Source organism: Vombatus ursinus, unplaced genomic scaffold (assembly GCF_900497805.2).
Source record: "Vombatus ursinus unplaced genomic scaffold, bare-nosed wombat genome assembly UNPS02001287.1, whole genome shotgun sequence".
In the NCBI taxonomy this organism is placed as follows: domain Eukaryota; kingdom Metazoa; phylum Chordata; class Mammalia; order Diprotodontia; family Vombatidae; genus Vombatus; species Vombatus ursinus.
Genome location: NW_020941065.1, coordinates 13,001,104 through 13,019,814, shown reverse-complemented (window position 1 = coordinate 13,019,814; position 18,711 = coordinate 13,001,104). Strand labels below are relative to the sequence as shown.

The 18,711-nt window shown below is 44.9% G+C and overlaps 1 protein-coding gene across 1 annotated transcript in view; it reads right to left on the bottom strand.

Moving 5' to 3' along the window:
• MYO18B (myosin XVIIIB) overlaps nucleotides 1-18,711 on the bottom strand; it is a 352,079-nt gene that overhangs the window by 300,613 nt on the left and 32,755 nt on the right. The window contains exon 11 of the mRNA XM_027862330.1: nucleotides 6,168-6,312. Within this exon, the coding sequence (XP_027718131.1) occupies nucleotides 6,168-6,312 (145 nt within the window). The remainder of the gene's footprint in view (nucleotides 1-6,167; nucleotides 6,313-18,711) is intronic.

The following is an 18,711-nucleotide window of genomic DNA, read 5'->3' as shown; positions in this document are numbered from 1 at the left end:
TGGAGAAAGAGGGACTTTAGGTGAGCCTTAAAGGAAGCCAGGGAAGCCAAGAGAAAGATATGGGGAGGGAGAGTGTCCCAGGCATGGGGGATGGCCACTGAAAATGTATGGAGGCAGCTTAGTCATACCAGATCACAAACTGTATTATAAAGCAGCAATTATCAAAACAATCTGTTATTGGCTAAGAAATAGAGTGGTGGATCAGTGGAATAGGTTAGGTACACAATATATAGTAGTAAATGACCATAGTAATCTAGCGTTTGATAATTCCAAAGACCCCAGTTTTGGGAATAAGAATGCACTATTTGACAAAAACTGCTGGAAAAACTGGAAAACAGTATGGCAGAAACTAGGTATAGACCAACATCTTACACCATATACCAAGATAAGGTCAAAATGGGTCCATGATTCAAACATAAAGGATGATACCACAAGCAAGTTAGGAGACCAAAGAAGAGTTTACCTGTTTACCTCTATGCAGAAGGAAAGAATTTATGACCAAACAAGAGTTAGAGAGCATTACAGGAAGTAAAAAGCATAATTTTGATTATATTAAAAAGTTTTTGCACAAACAAAACCAATGTAACCAAGATTAGAAGGAAAGCAGAAAGTTGGGAGACAATTTTTATAGTAAGTATCTCTGATAAAAGCCTTATTTCTCAAATATATAGAGAACTGAGTCAAATTTATAAAAATACAAGTCATTCCTTAATTGATAAATGGTTAAAGGATATGAACAGGCAGTTTTCAGACAAAGAAATCAAAGGAATTTTTAATCATATGAAAAAAATGCTCTAAATCACTACTGATTAGAGAAATGCAAATTAAAACAACTCTGAGGTACCACATCACACCTATCACATTGGCTAGTATGACAGAAAAGGAAAATGATAAATGTTGGAGGGATGTGGGAAAATTGGGACACTAATGCATCGTTGACGGAGTTGTGAACTGATCCAATCATTTTGGAGAGCAGTTTGGAACTATGCCCAAAGGGCTATAAAACTGTGCATACCTTTTGATCCAGCAATACCTACTAGGTATTGACTATATAAGACTGCTAGGTCTGCATCCCAAAGAGATCCAAAGGCGGGGGGGGGAGAGAAGGAACTATTTGTACAAAAATATTTATAGCAGCTCTTTTTGTGATGACAAAGAAATGGAAATTGAGGGGATGCCCATCAATTGGGCATAGCTGAACAAGTTGTGGTATATGACTATGAAAGAACACTATTGTGCTATAAGAAATGACAAGTGCACTGATTTCAGAAAAACCTTAGAAAAACTCACATACAAAGTGAAATGAGCAGAACCAGAAGAACATTGTACACAGTAACAGCAACATTGTGTGATAATTAACTTGTAAATGACTTAGCTCTTCTTATCAGTACACTGATCCAAGACAATTCCAAAGGACTCACGATGGAAAATGCTATCCACCTCCAAAGAAAGAACTGATGGAGTATGAATGCAGATCGAAGCACACTATTTTTCACTCTCTTTATCTTTCATGTTTCTTTCTTCGTGTCTGTATTTTCTTTCACAACATGACTAATATGGAAATATGTTCTGTATGATTGTACATGTATCACCTATATCGAATCGCTTACCATCTCAGGAAGGGAGGAGATGGAAAAGGGAGAAAATTTTAAAATCAAAAAAAAATTATTAAATGAATGTGAAAAATTGTCTTTATATGTAATTGAGGAAAAACAAAATATTTTTTTAAAAAAGAAAGAACAAGAGGACAGCTAGGTGGTGCACTGGATAGAGCACCGGCCCTGAGGTCAGGACGACCTGAGTTCAAATCTGACCTCAGACCAAACTTGACACTTACTAGCTGTGTGACCCTGGGCAAGTCACTCAACCCCGATCGCCGAAAAAAATGCATGGAGTTGGGAGATGTTGTCCAATTTGATTAACAGCAAGGAGATCATGCTAATTGTCCTTTTCTCTGGACTCTGGACACTCAAAGCACCTGCCATTAGATTGCTAGCTTCTTTGGGATAGGGACTATCTCTTGCCTCTTTCTGTATCCCTGGTGCACAGCATTGCAATCAGCTTGGAGTTGAAATAACAAACCTGTGAATGGACTGCATCTGCCCTCATGCATGGCACTCAGGGCTTGTTGACTCAAAAGCCATCAGGAATGAATAACAACACATGACATTCACATTGTGCGTAGAAGTCTGCCAAGCACTTGACATAGATTATCTCATCTAAGCCTTCCAACGTTCTGAGGAGGTTGGCATCACTGATGTCATTCTCCCTAGTTTATGAGAATGAAGAAACAGGCTCAGATATGGTAAATGACCGGCCCAGGTGTCCCACAGCCGGTAAGGGTCAGAGGTAGAGCTGGAGCCCAGGTTCTCCTGACTTCAGGGCCAGTCCTCTACCCACTACACCAAGAGAAGGCCCCATGTCCTTGCCTTGGCCTGTCCAGAGAGATAGCGGGATTATTATTTTTCACACGCCCACTCTGAGAGACAGAAGCATCCCTCTCCATCTGCACCTCGCTTGAGCCTGAGAGAAAAGCAAAGCCCACCAAATTGGCTTTTTCATCTCAGAGCCAACCTAGATGGGCTCGGAAGTCTTGCCAGGACAAGCTGCCAGGTGCAGACAGTAGAAAGGAGAAGCAGGGTCCCGCACTCCAAGAATTCTCTCTTCCGCCTGACTGAGCCAACCTGGGCCATTAACCCAAAGTCAAATGAAAGCCTTAGATAAAGCAAAGGACATGATGGCATTTAGAAAATAAATAAATTTAATGAATTTAGTGCTAGGAATCAGAGGACTTGGGGTCCAGTCCCAACTGGGGCCCCTTAGACCTTTACTCTGGGCCTAAAATGAAAGAAAAATGAAAGCTTTGGCCTGGATGGTCTCTTCTGCCCCTCCTAGCCTAATCCTCTGATTTTATTTCACTGCTAATCTCATTGAGACAGAGTCATAGATCTTGAGCTGGGAGGGACCTTGCAAACCGTCTTATTCAACTCCATTTTATAGACGAAGAAAAGTAGGCCTAGAGAAGTCAAGAGACTTGTCCAAAGTCACAGAGATAGTAGAAGAGCCAGAATTTGAACTCAGGTCCTCTGACTTTCAGTCCAATATCCTTTGTACCATATCGCACTGGTGGAAGGTTTGGCAAGGGGGTGATCATGGTCAACCACTAATGAATAACTCAGAAGGAAACAATGACAGAAATGGATATGAAATGGTGGTTTTCAGAAGAAGAAATCAAATGTATCTATAGTCACATGAAAAAAAAGCTGTAAACCACTATTGATTAGAGAAATGCAAATTAAAACAACTCTGATGTACCACCTCACACTTATCAGATTGGCTAATATGACAGAAAGGGAAAACAACAAATATTGGAGAAGATGTGGGAAAATTGGAACACTATTGCATTGTTGGTGGAGTTGTTAACTGATCCAACCATTCTAAAGAACAATTTGGAACTTTGCCCAAAGGGCTATAAAACTGTGCATACCTTTTGACCAAGCAGCATCACTCTTAGGTCTATATTCAAAGAGACCAAAGAAAAAGGACCTACAGGTACAAAAATATTTTTAGCAGCTCTTTTTTGTGGTGGTTAAGACTTGGAAATTGAGACGATGTCCATCAATTGAGGGATGGCTGAATAAAGTGTGGTGTATGATTGTGATGGAATACTATTGTGCTATAAGAAATGATGAGCAGGTGGACTTCAGAAAAACCTGGAAAGACTTACATGAACTGATGCTGAGTGAACTGAGCAGAATCTGAACATTGTACACAGTAACAGTAACATTGTGTGATGATTAACTATGACAAACTTAGCTCTTCTCAACAATACAACAATCTAAGACAATTCCAATAGATTTATGATAGGGAGTAAAAGTAGTGACTTGCTCGAGCTCTCCCCCAAACGCCTCCAAATACCTGTAAAATGGTTCTAAACAAAAGATTTATGATGAAAAATGCTATCTACCTCCAGAGAAAGAACTATGGAATCTGAATGCAGATCAAAACATATCATTTTTCATTTTATCATCATTGAGTGTTGGTTTGGTGTTTTTTCGGATTTTTTTTTTCAACACAGCTAATATGGAAATATGTTTTGCATGATTTCACATGTACAACTGATATCATATTTCTTGCCTTCACAATGGGTGGGAGATGGGATAGAGGAAGGAAAGAAATGAGAACTCAGTTTAAAAAAATAAATAATAAAATCTTAAAATAATGACAGAATTTTAGAGGTTGAAGGGCCTCCAACAGCTGGTGAGTCCAACCTAAACCTGACAAAGATTCCTCATGGTAGCATTCCCCACAAATGGCCAGCCAGTCTTTACTCCCATTTTAGAAGAACTAAACACAACCGAGGGCCATCATGGAGACATTCTTCACATTTCATGGGGCACTGGTGACCACAAAGTCCCAAATGGTCCAGAATAAGTATCTTTCTTGCCCAATGAATGGCATTTTCCATTTGGTTTTATCTGGCCCCCCACTCAGTAACACATAAACTTAATCAACTTCCACTTTTAATTCCTAGAACAAAGTATGGTGTTAAAGTAATGCCTTTAACCAATAAGGAAAAAATGAAATTCTTACTTATGACTTTGGTTCATGGGTTGCCAAGGATAGATAATAATCAATCACCATGTGGTTGAGTCAATCACTCAGAAAAAAATCTAGCCTAACTATCCACACAAGAAAAACCAAGAGGATGATAAATGCTACTAAACAAACTGTGATATGCACTTTTATGCACAACCTTTAGAGCTTATGTGTTAGTACGTATATCATGGAAAACATGACAAATAAGTAATAAATTGGACCCAGAAAAGATCAGGAATAGAGAAGTCTGGATTTCCTTTGGGAAATTGAATAATGCTCTAAATGACACCAAACTTCTCCCTGGAACAAGGGTCCATCTTTGTAATACCAATATTCTACCAATATTGCTGTAAGACTGCAAGTCATATGACATAGTGGCCTCTAACAAATTAATAATGCGTATCACCCAAAGGGGGTTAAAGCGGGGCATGGTTGGCAGGAGAAGCCTACAACCCATTACAAGCAAGGAACTGTGAAGGAGTGAAAGATGTTATCAAAGGCATTAGGTGACACAGTAGATAAGAGTGTTAAGCTTGGAATCAGGAAGATCTAAGTTCAAATCTATCCTCAGACATCAGCTATGTGTCCTTGGATCAGTTATTTAACCTCTGTTTGCTTCAGTTTCCTCACTTGTAAAATGGGTATAAGAATAGCCCTTACCTCCTAGGGTTGCTATGAGGGTTAAATGAAATAATGTTTGTGAAGTGCTTAGCACAGTGCCTGGTACATAGTGTGAGCTACAAAAAAAAAACCAAAACACTAGCTATTGACTATTATTATCATCAAAGCAATATATAAGTGAAAAAAGAAAAGGTGGTCATGTGATGAGAGTTGGGGGATAGTCAACGGATCGCATATGTATTACACTTGTAATCCAAAAAAGAAAAACTGGAGAAGGCCTCAAGCATGGTACGTGAACTCCCAACTCCCTGTGGTGAACATGGATGAGAGGCATAGAGAATGGGCAGGCATGGATGGTCTGTGATCTGAAACGCCATGATGTCTATTTCTGACTCATCGGACTCTTTCCAATGTCTACCTACTGATGATTCATACAGTAGGTGCTTAATAATTGTTTCCTGATTGATTGATCAAATTCCACTCCCAACCCCCCCACCAAATGAAGACTTGCCCCAGAATGAACAGACCCAGGAGGTGATTCCCAAAGAAAACTCCAGAAGCCTCCTGAGAGGGTGCGGCCCCCCTGGACTGAGTGCAGGGGCTCCCATAGGAGTCAATTATTTTGGAGGGAACAGTATTCCCTGGAATGCTAACAAGGTTCTACTCTGTGCATGAGGACATCTGTTTAGAACACCTCAGACAGTCCTTTCACTGGGGGAATCCCAGGAAGACATTGGTATACACCCCCAATGAAGAAGACAACAGACCAAATAGGACTCCAAACCCTGATCAAGGAGAAGAAGAATAAAAAGTCCCTTTCTGACACGGCCACTCAAGCCTCTTGACTCGGGGCAGCCGTCAAACAGCAAGCTAAGGAAGCACCCCACACACCATTGGTACTTAATAAATGCTTGTTGGGTTGGATGGAGGCCAGGAAGGGGAATTACCTTTACATGCCCCTGCTGCTCCAAGGTGATAAATAGCCGCCAGTACCCTCCAAATGGCCCGCTGCTCACTCGCAGAGATGCTCAGAGTCTCCATGGCCCCTTGGAGGTGTGAGAATGCCGCTGCAGCCTTCTGTTTCTCTTCGGGCTGGCAGGGGCAGAAAGGGAAAGGGAAGGAGTTGGAAACACTTGCAAGCAAGACAACTGCAGGGGAGCCCAGATAGTCATGGGAGGCTCCATCTCATGGAAGAGGTCCAGCTTCTCCCTTCCAATGCAGCTCAAGCTTCTGAAACCCCCTCTCTGCCTCTGATCTCTCCTCTCTCCTATGCCTCCTCCCCACCACTGCCCAAAGGGTCTTTATAAGGCACTACTCCGAGCACGTCCTCAAGAGCTCCAGTGGCCCCCATTGCCTTAGATCCTCCCAGCTCCATCCTCGGGCTCTCTGAATTCCTGGGGTGCCTTCCTGACTCAAATCCCTCCTAGCATCCCTGATTTCCTTGGAAGCGGTGAGGTAGTGCAGTGGAGAGCGCACGGGGCTTAAAGGCAGGAAAACATGAGTTTGAATCTGCCTCAGGCACGTACTAGCCATGTGACCCTGGGCAAGTCAGCTGCCTCAGTTTCCTTATTTGTAAAATGGAGATAATAATCACCCACCTCCCGGTGTGGTTGTGAGGATCAAATAAGATAACGTATCTAAAAATGCTTTGCAAATCTTAAAGCCATATATAAATGCCACGCCTGTTACTTCAAGGCTCACCTTCTAAATAAACCTCCCCCTTCTGCTACTGTGTCTCTTCAAAGTTATGTTGTATCAATTTGATATGCACACACACACACACACACACACACACACACACACACACACTTGTTATCTCCCTGAAATAAATTATAAGCTTCTTGAGAGCAGGGACTGGTTCATGTTTCTCTATATAGTGCCTAGCAAAATGCTTGGCATATAGTAGGCACTTAATGAATGCATGTTGCTTCATTGAGAGACTTTTTTTTTTAAACTGTATAGCCCTGCCATCAAAGGTTCTCCAAAATGAGTCACACTTTACTTTCCCAGCCTTGTCTCAGGCTGCTCCCACTCACATACCTACTGAAGCTCCCAGGCAGGCTAAAGTACTTCTCTTTTCTCTCTCTGCCTTCTCACATCTCTGGGGCCTTGCTCTTGCCACCAGCCATGCCTACAATGCCCCCTCCTCCAGGAAGACTTCCCTAACCTCCCCCTCCCCACCATGAAAGCAATCTTACACTCCTTACATGTTTTCAACACCATCCTGGAGCCTCTGGGTGACCATTGCTCACTCCCACTCCTATCAGACTTATTTGTGTGGTATATGTCTTTAATAAGAAGTAAACACCTTAAAAACAGTCTCAGACTTCTGTCTGAATAAGCCCAAAACCTATCACAGGGTCCAGCAAATAGCACGCATTTAGTAAATGTTGGTGGCATTGAGTGATTGCACCAGGCCCTGGCCCAGATGATCCAAAAATACTTTTTATTTCACTGGGGAGTATGCAAGGTTTGCCCAGGTTAACCATTTCAATTTGATTTCTGTTAATATTAAAATCAGTCTGTATCACTTGGAAATGGAGAAAGTAGGACTGGGAGTGGGGAGGGATGGTGGGGAGGAGGAACCCTGAAGGGGCCTGGGCTGGGACCGCAGTTATGCCACCTGGGTGGCATAAGCTGGGTGGGCTGGAGCAAATAGCTTTACCCTCTGCCTCCATCACCTCTTCTGTAAAATGAGGAGAGGGGTCTAGAAGATCTTCTTCTAAGACTCCAAGCTCTGACATCCCCTGTTCTAAGGCCCCTCCCAGCTCTGACATCCCCTGTTCTAAGGCCCCTCCCAGCTCTGACAGCCCCTGCTCTAAGGCCCCTCCCAGCTCTGACATCCCCTGTTCTAAGGCCCCTCCCAGCTCTGACACTCCCTGTTCTAAGGCCCCTCCCAGCCCTGACATCCCCTGTTCTAAGACCCCTCCCAGCCCTGACATCCCCTGTTCTAAGACCCCTTCCAGCTCTGACATCCCCTGTTCTAAGACCCCTCCCAACTCTGACACTCCCTGTTCTAAGGCCCCTCCCAGCCCTGACATCCCCTGTTCTAAGGCCCCTCCCAGCTCTGAGATCCCTTCTGCTGAGGCCCCTCCCAGCCCTGACATCCCCTATGCTGAGGCCCCTCCCAGCCCTGACATCCCCTGTTCTAAGGTCCAATCCTGCTCTAATGACCTATGAGCATACTGGGAGGAACAGAATCCATCCTCCTGCCAAATTTTCCTCTTCCTTATGCCCTTCACTGAGCCCTGGCCTGAGTCAGGGTATCTGGATCCGCAGCCCTTGAGGCTACTTGTCGTCCCTCTCCCTCACTAATGACACGATGTGACGTTTGGCTCAGACGTCCTCTGTGACTAGACACTGAGGCTGGACAGCAGCAAGTCTCCCAACAGATGAGAGGAGGATGGTCCGAGGCAATAGAGGCGTGGCCAGTGGGGCAGACAGAGTCCGGGCCACTCCAGAGCTGTTTGGCACTGAGGGTACCAGTCCTTCTTCCAGGCAGCTTTTTCCAACCAATGAGAGGCCTTCAGGGACCACCAGCCAACCAGCAAAAGAAAACTCAGACAATGCAATGACCCTGACTGATTCACTGCGGATGCGTTTCAATTAATAGCCAAGGCCTGTGCTGATGATCTATCATTTTCCCAGGACACCTGGGGAACACAAAAACCCCTAGCAACCACGAGCTCAGCCTAGCAACCCCGCTACCCCAGGCTTGTGGGGGAGGGGGGCACTGAGAAGCCTGCTTCCTGCCAACCTGCTCTTGGTTATTTATGAGATTTGGAAACACCAGAGAAAGGACATCGCAAGGACAGAGGCAACAGGATATTGCTTACAGCCCCCATTGTCAGCTGTGAGCATCACACTGAAAATTATGGGCAGACCCCGTCACCAGCCACCTTCCTTCTTCGTGACTTTCTAGGGAAGAAAAATGGAGAAAACTGAAGCAAGCCCCATTTGCTTCTCCTCCCTTCCTTGAGTAGGGGGGAGAGAGGTAGCGGTTGCTGTTGTCCAAATGTTTCAGTCATGTCCAACTCTTCATGACCCCTTTGGAGGTTTTCTTGGCAAAGATACTGGAATGGTTTGCCATTTCCTTCTCTAAATTAATTTACGGATGAGGAAACTGAGGAAAACAGGGTTAAGTGATTTGCCCAGGGTCACACAGCTAAGTGTCTTAGGTCTGATTTGAATTCAGGTCTTTCTGACTCCAGGCCTGGTGCTCTATGCACTATGGCACCACCTAGTTGGTCTGGAGTCAGTGGACCTGGGTTCAAATCCTACATCTGCCACTTAGTACCCATATGACCTTGGATCAATCATTTTGCTTCCTCCTTTGCACAATGTACTAAATGATCTCTAAGGCCCCCTTTAAAAGCTAAGATCCTAGTGGACAGGTCACCGGATTTGGAGAGACCCTGGGTTCAAATCCTGTCTTTGTCATTTACTGTCCATCTGACCTGTTATTAACCTCTCTGGGGATTCCTTCGTTTTCTCCTCTGGACAATAATAGACATGGCCTTTGTGCTGTAGTCCCCCTCAGCCCTAACTCTATGAACCTACCTTCTTGACTTTGGAGTTTCCGAGTTCTTGATAAAACCTCCTCTGAAATTAACTAGGATGTTTTCTGGATATTTAAAATTCATTGAACTTCAGGGCTACTGGGTGGTGCCATGGATAGAGCGCTGGCCCTGGAGTCAGGAGAACCTGAGTTCAAATCCAGCCTCAGACACTTAACATTTACTAGCTGTGTGACCCTAGGCAAGTCACTTAACCCCATTTCCTAGCCAAAAAAAACCATTGAACTTCAAAATGTTTAGGTTGGCCCTTCTTAAGGAATTGCCATCTCCCTCTTTCCCCTCTACCAGGCCCCCAAACCCCAAAGGCATGATGTCAAAGTTTCATGAGTACCATCCAGATGCTCAAGGTCAGCCCACCACTACAAGGGGCTTGTAGAAGGCGCATTTGTGGTTCAAAGACCACACGTGGTTAGAAACCTTACTTATATACTTTCATGCCTAGAGACAGCAAGATAGTAGAGTGGTCTGGAATCAGGATGACCCGAGTTCAAATCTGACCTCAGACACTTAATGGCTGTGTGACCTTGAGCAAGTCACTTAACCTTTGTCTGCCTCAATTTCCTCATCTGTAAAGCGAAAGCAATAATTATGGTCTTACCTGACTTACAGTATTGTTGTGGGGAAAACATTCTGTAAACCTTAAAGCACCAGAAAAAATAGAGTTTTGAAAACATGCAATAAAAATATGTTCTAAAGCTTTCCAGGAATTTTATAGGATTATAGATTTAGCTCCATAAGGAACCCTTAAAGGCCATCTGGTCTAATCACTCTATTTTACAGAGAAGGAAACTGAGTAAAAGAAAGGGAAAAGACTTAATCTAGGTCCCTCACACAAAGAGGAAGCAACAGGGACAGGATTTGAATTCAGGTCTTATTCCAAAGCCAGGGATTTTTCTACTTTATCATTTCCTAGGAACTTCAGATGTAGAGGGGGTCTCAGACATCATCACATCCAGAGGGGTTTCTGTCATGGTCCCCTTTGGCAGTGTCTGAGGAAGCCTGTGGATCCCTTCTCAGCGTCATATAAGGAAATGCCAAGTTTTGGTTAGAAAAAATAGAACTGCAATTTCTTCTGCACCCTAATTCACAGACCCCCTTAAATCTAAGGTTAGAGTAACTCTGCTAGCCTTAAATTGGGAGTCCCTGATCTAATGCAACCCCTTTGTTTTGTAGATGAGGTGACTGAGCAGGGAAGTGATTTATCTATGGTCTAGGAAGGAAACGGCAATGCCAAGATTCAAACCCAGGTCTGTGATTCCAATCTTCTCGGCTCTACACCTAGTTCTCTTTCTATTATAAGTCTCTACCTAAAAGTCCACTGGGGTCCCCCTCAGCCATAAATATAGGAGCCCACATTCTTGTCTTTGGAGTCCCCAAGGAAAAAAGGTCTATTTCCTACTGAAATCAACCGGGATGCTTTCCAGACATTTAAAATCCATCAAACTTCAAAAAGTCTGAGTTGGTCCTTGTTGACAAATTGTCATATTCCCAGTTACCCCCCACCAAAGGCAAAAAAGCTGAAATTGTAAAGAATTGTGAGCATGAACTTTGAAACGATATAAAATTTTAGAACTAGAAGGGACTGAGGCAAGCACTTAGCTCAAACTGCTCGCTTTTTACAGAAAAGAAAACCGAGGCTCAGCAGAGGGTGACTTGCTTGGCCAAGGCTCTGCCTGAGATTAGACACCAAGCTTTTCTACTCCAAGGTTTATGATCTTTCTGTCACTACCCTGCTTCTTCCTAGGGCCATCCCTTCTCAGAGGCAGATCAAGAGCTCTAGGAGCCTCTGGGTCACCCCAGTGTGCCTAAACCTGGAGGCCTCTGATGGTCCCTCTGATGGGACTGCATACCTTCGTGATCACATGCCTAGGAGCTCGGACCAGCTCCATGGAGCAAGAAAGGTGAGCTGGGTTCAAAGGCAAATAACCCCAATCTGATCATAGCCTCCTCTCTCCAGGCTTCCCAAGTGGGGTCCAGGGAGTCAACCTCTTCTGATCCTGAGACACCTCTAAGCAACTGCAGACAGCCAGGACCCAGGCAATCAGAAACTCTTCAAATCAACTTCCCCAACGCCTTTATATCCACTATCTGGTTTGAGCCTCAATCAATCAGTGAGCATTTATTAAGCACCTACTAGATGCCATGTACGAGTTAGGCTTTGAAAACATAAGGACAAAGATGAAAACAGGCCCTGCCCTTGAGGAGTTCACATTCTATCAAGTGAGACAAAAATATACAGAAATCATTATATATAAAATAGGTGCCAAGTTCATGGAAGGGAGGGGGTACTAGTCATTAAAAAGATGAGGAAACTGAGGCACAGAGAGATGACTCAAGGTCATACAACCAGTAGGCATCCAAGGTGAGATTTGAAACCAGGACTTCCTAAATTATTATCTAAATATTTTATCTATTATCTAAATTATTATCTACTATGCATACTACCTCTTCAGTAGTTGATGGTTCATAAAATGAGGTTAGACTAAATAGCTTTCCACTAAGTTCTCCTCTGATGTTTCGTTATGACACTAGTTTGTAGAGGGTTCTTCTGCCTTCAGAGAGTAGGGTCTCCCACCCCAGGAGGACTCTGGCAAGCTCTTACAGCTTGGCTGCCTTAACTTTAAGCTGAGCAGCATCCCTGAGTCTCCCTTCCCCTCCTCCAATCTCCCACATCAGACACTCAAAAGGACCACACTCCCCAGGGGTGTGAGCAGGTCCCCAAATAATTGCCCAGTCCCCAAACTGGGCAAACCAACCAGAGCCGGCCATCCTTGTTGCTGTACTCCTTCCCACAGCCTGAGTGACCTTGGCCAGGTTGGAAAGCTCAACCCAAAACAATTGGACGCTCCAGCTTTGTCTCTTCACAGATGGAGCAGTTTGGTACCACATAAAGGTGTCAGATGCTTTATCCTCTGGAGGGAAGTGCTTATTATTTCTTTGATTCATTTTCAAAAAGAGAAAGGTAGTGCCAGGGCTGGGCTGATTTAGAGAGAGAGAGATGGAGAGAGAGAAAAGGAGAAAGAGAAAGAGGGGGATGGAGGGAGGGAGAGCTTCTTGAGGGCAGGACCCCTGTTTTTGCCTTTCTTTGTATTAGTGCAGCGTCTGGCACACAGTTGTTCAGTCATTGCAGTTGTGTATGACTCTTTGTGACCCCATTTGGGGTTTTCTTGGCAAAGATACTGGAGTGGTCTGCGATTTCCTTCTTCAGATCATTTTACAGTTGAAGAAACTAAGGCAAATAGGGTTAAATGATTTGCCCAGAGTCACACAGCTAGTAAGTATTGAGGTTTGATTTGAATTCAGGTCTTCCTGACTCCAGGTTCTATCTACTGTGCCACCTAGCTGCCTGATGAAATCAGAGGCACTATGGAACAGCGGACAGAGTGTTGATTCCAGAATCAAAAGATCTGGGTTTGAATCCTGCTTCTGACAAAAACAGAACAGGCTGCCACGAAAGGTAGTGAGCACCCCATTACTGGAGGTGTTCAAGCACTTACAGGGTTGGCATATTGTGGAGGAAATTCTAGATCTTAGTTGGAGAGGCTTTGGACTATGTGCCTTCTAAGGTCCCTCCTCATCTCTGCCACTAAGAATCCATAACTTTCTTCAAGGCTTAATTCAAATGCCACATGGTAGAGAAGGCCCATCCTGATTCCATCAGGTGATAATACTGCCCTCAAAAGAATTACTTAGTACTTAAAGGAAAGGACTGGACCTGGATTTCACTGTTAGAGGGAACTCCCTAGTAAGGAAAGTCTCTTTACAGATCCTAGCATTGTCTGCAATTTATAGCCTTAGGGAATTGTCTAGAGCATTGATAGGTTGTGACTGGCCCAGGGTCACACAGTCAGTAGTTGTTAGAGGCAAGACTTGAATCCAGGTCTTCTTGGCTCTAAGCCTAGCTTAGGTCCATTAGCCCATGCTGTCTCTCTCTTACTTTGTATATTTACTTTGTCTAAATTTCACATTCACTTCTCTGTATACATGTAACCCTCCTCCCCTCCTCCCCTCCCCCTTCCCTACCGGGTAGATTGTAAGCTTTTTGAGGGTAGGAGGGCTTTGGATCCCCAATTTTGAGCATGGTGTCTGGCACATGATAGGTGTTTGATAAATGTTCATTGAACAAAAATAGCACATGATAGGACCTTAATATATGCCCATTGAATTAAAATGGCATATGGTAGGTGCTTAATAAGTGCTCATTGAATTAAAATGCTTTAAAATGATGATGTGAATCCTCATCTTTGGGGTAGGCCAACCTCTTAGACAGTATGACAATCCCAGAGGACATTGGGGTGGCCAGGATGGGAGCAGTGAGAACCCGAGGAGCTGGACACTTCCTCTGGTGCCCTGCCTGCCCAGAGGGATCCATAGCTCAGTGGGTTGCCTTGTCTCTTTCCCAGGGGATCTGTACAGGAAAGATTTCAATCTAGAATCAGATGAGCAGAGAATTTCAACTTGAAAGAGACCCTGAAGGTCAGCTGGTCCCAGAAGCACAAATATTTATGAGCTGGAAGGAGCCTTTTGAGGTCCAGACCCACCCAAGAGTCCTCTCTACCATCTCACTGATACGTGGTCATCCAATCCCTGCTTGAAGACTTCTGGTCATGGGAAACTCCCTCCCTCCCTCCCTTCCTCTCTCTCTCCCTCCATCCCTCCCTCCTTCCCTCCTCCCTCCCTCCTTCTAGTTCAGACCTTTGCTCCAAACCCCTCCTTTTTTATGGATAAGGAAAGTGAGGCCCAGAAAAAGTTAAGGGATTGCTCTAAAGTCACACAGGGCAGCAAAGTCAAGATTAGAACCCATGTCTTCCAACTTGACGTCTGGCCCCCATTGCAGTGCATCACCCCCAGGAAACTGAGGCCACCGAGGCTTTAATTAAGTGGCTGGAACCAGGAACTTGAACCAAAGCCCCTCTGACTCCAGATTCAGCATCTTTTCCACTACCTCCAAGGTGTTTACACTCTCCAAATTTCCCTCTTACCTGACAGACCCATTGCCCCTCAGAGCTACCCAGTTTCTCCTTTCTTTCAGTCCACCCCCTACCTTATGACCCCACCAGACACCTCTGGGCATTTCACCCCATTCCTCCCATCCCCTTCCCCCATTGCTGAGACCTTACTCAGCCTTTAGAGGGGGAGGCCTAGCCCATTGTTCTGGAATTGATAACTGATTATAAAAAAAATAAATTTGCTTGAGGCTAAAACCTGAAATATAACAGCCAGGAGCAAAATGTGGTCAGGTGGGAGGTGATATCTTTGGACTTCTCTCACCTCCTCCCCCACCCCCTCAATCAGTCTTGGTTTAAGAAAAATAAATTATTGACAAGAAGAGAATAATATGAAGGTTTTGTGATTTCAAATGGCTGCTGGGGTCTCAGCAGCTTGGAAATAAGTCCCATTTAAAAGATGATATATTGCAGGCAGCAAGGCCCTAATGTGAGTATTAAAAGAAATAAATAACAAGAGAGACAGGACAGCCCAGAGGAGGATGTGGGCCTAACCTGGGAACCAGGCCTTGCTGACTTTTCTCCAGATGGAGGCCAGGTGGGTGAGGTCCTAGGTCAGATTCTCTGTGCCACCCCACCCCCAGCTCTCTCTCTCTGTCTCTCCAGAAGCCACCTCCCCAGTTCAGGTCTGTGCATGAGCCTGGGATTAGGGCTCCCTGAGGACTTGAGGCCCTTCAGGTTTGTAATGTGTCTACAAATTGGCTGCTCTCCAAGGTGCTGCTAATCCCTGGATTAGAGGTCCCCAGTTGCTCGGGATGGCATCAGTGCCTTGTTGTGACCCTCAGGGGACTCCTCACCAGCAGTGACTGTTCAGAGACTTCACAATCCCATAGGTTTGCACTCTGGGAATCCCAAAGAATCTGGCTACAAGATTCAGTCAATGGGTCAGGTCATGTGTCAGAGCATGGGTTAGCAGTGGAAAACACCACACCACCTGCAGGAAGCCCCGGGGAATAGTTAGCTAGCATTTCTATAATGCTTTAAGATTCACAAAGAATTCTAAATATATTATCCCATTTGTTAGCCACAACCCTGGAAGGTTGGTGCTGTTATTATACTCATTTTTCAAGTGAGAAAAATGGAGGCAGACAGAGGTTAAGTGACTTGCCCAGGGCCACAGAGCTAGAAAGTATCTGAAGCTGGATTTTTTTTTGGGCGGGGGGGAGCTAGGCAATAGGGTTAAGTGACTTGCCCAGGGTCACACAGCTAGTAAGTGTCAAGTGTTTGAGGCCAGATTTGAACTCAAGTCCTCCTGACTCCAGGGCCAGTGCTCTAACCACTGCACCACCTAGCTGCCCCTGAAACTGGATTTGAACCGGGATCTTCTTGACTCCAAGCAGTGAAGTAGCATAGTGGACAGTGTGCTGGTCCTAGAGTCCCAGTTCCAATTTGATCTCAGGCACTTATTACTCTGTGATCCTTGGCAAGTCACTTTGGCACTGCCTGCCTCAGTTTCTTGATCTGTAGAATTAGAATAATAAAAGCATTGACATTCCAGGGTTGTTGTGACAATCAGATGAGACAACATATGTAAAATGCTCGGAAAACCTCAAAGCCCCGTAGAAATGTTATAATAACCAGGTAACACTTTGGTATTTTTCTCCTCTCTTCCCATGCAAATCTGACCCACCCTCAGTGGTCAATCTCAAGTCCCCCTTACCTGACTACTCCCACCCACACTGAACTCCCCTTACTGGGAATTCTGATCATATGCAGATTCTGAATGGAACGACCTAGGATTTGATCAATGGGCTAGTGCATGACAGTGTCATGGAAAGGACACTGAAACATTGGTTTCTTGTCCAATTTCTGCTGCCCCCGACCAGCTGGGTGACCTTGGGGAGGTCAGCTGCCCTCTCCAGCCTTCAGATTCTTACTCACAGAATGGTGGAATCTTAGAGGTGGAAGGGACGTACCTCCTCATCTCATTCATACCTCAATTTGCCTCTCTGACACTTCTACTCATTTCTCCTATTTCAACCCTCTGGGGCCAAATAAAATGAGTCTGATCTTTATTCTTCATTCTGTGAGTAAAAAACTGGATTTTATCTCATCTGAGCCTTCCAACCCTATAAGGTAAGTACTGTAGGCATCCTCATGCCTGTTTTACAGATGAAGGAACCAGGCACTTGCCCCCAGCCAAATAGCAAAGCCTTCGTTCTTTTTCTTTTCAAAAACAACAGGAACAGTAAATAATAACCCTCTGGATGATACAAATGAGTTCACAGGTCAGAATGGGTTAAGTAAAGTGCAAAAGTCCTATCTTGAGGTTGGAAGCATGAGCTTTACTGCTTTTAAAAGGGTAGGATTGTGGCTGTTCACAAACGTAGCCTTACTCTCCAAGGGAGATTATACAAAGAGAAAAGGAATTTTCATTTCCCTTTCAAAATGGAGGGTGGGAGTAGGTCCCTGCACAGGGCAGCAGGAAGAAGGAACATGGGGAAAGGATAGAATTAAGACCAGGAAGGCACCTAGGGGTTCAGCAAGCCACCTGTCCGTCAGGAAGGAGAGAGATGGCCATTGAGGCCCAGGAATGGGGAGCTCAGGGCAGCCTGATTTCTGTTTGTATAAGGCCAAAATCTGTCTCTGTCATTTCCAGCCACGGGTCTCATTTGTGACCTTTGGACCAATGGAGAATAATGGAGAATCCTTTCATCCACATGACAGGCCTTTAGAAATTTAAAAACAGTGTCCTCCTCCCCCTGTATCTTCCCTTTGTAAGGCTTTCAGGTGTCTCTCATTGGCCAGGATTTCCAGACCCAGAGTTATGGGATCTCTGAGTCAGAACAAACTTAGAGACATTGAGTCTGAGCTGCCATCTTGTAACATGAATGGATTCTTCAGCACACCTGAGCAGTGGTCCTCCAGTACCTGCTTCAAGAATTCCAGGGATGGGAAACCTGCTGCCTCCCAAGGCAGCTCCTCCCACCTTGGGACATCTGCCCTCATTTGGAGGTGACGCTGAGCTGGAGTCGGCCTTTTGGACAGTCGTGCCCTGTGTTGCTTACTCCATCCTCTAGGTCCACACAAAGTAAGCCTCTTCCCTCTTCTACATAACAGGCCTTCAGATCCTAGAAGAGAGCCCTTTATCTTCTCTTCTCCAGCTAAATATCCCCACTTCCTTCCCTGATTCTCTAAGGACATGATCTCAATCTTAGAGGTGACATGGTCTAGTAGCAAGAACACTAGAGTTGGAGAACCCGGGTTCAAATCCCACCTCTGACACTCACTATCTGGGTGACCCTAAACAAGCCTTTTAATCTCTCTTGGCCTCCATTCCTCCAGACCATCTCTCGTCTTGGGGTCTGGATACTAAGCTTGCCTTAATGTACACTAAGACCCCTCCCCTAAGACTCCAGAGCCCTCTAAGCTGTGCTTAAAATATGGTGCCACTTTTTACCTTTCTCAAAAAAGAAATCATGCATCATTAGCTATATTTTTGACTTCTTTCTTGGTTTCCCAGTCTGTCCACTTTGATTTCCCAAAGATGTCGGACCGTGGACTCTGGGCCACCTTGCAGTAAAGACAAACAGTGTGAGAGCCTTATGACTGTGAAGGAAATGGTCCTGTGCTGTTACATCTCTTATCTACACATGACTAAGTGGTAATTACACGGATTATTATCCTGTCTGGTTCCTGTATGCCTGTCAAGCAATGGCAGACAAGAGACCGTTGCTCATTCCTCATAGAAACTTCCTGCCAGAAGGGACCAGAGAGGTCGCCTAGTTCAACCAGGTAACACAAGGCTGAGTGGGGGGGGGGGGTAGGAGGCAGGGTGGGAAGGAGGGTAGAATCAGCCCCAGCTTTCTCTTGGCACCTTCTTCCAGAACCACCACTTCCCCCCACCCTGGACATCAGGATGGCTGTGTTTGGGAGGACCCCAAAGCTCCATTCTTCTATGAACCCAG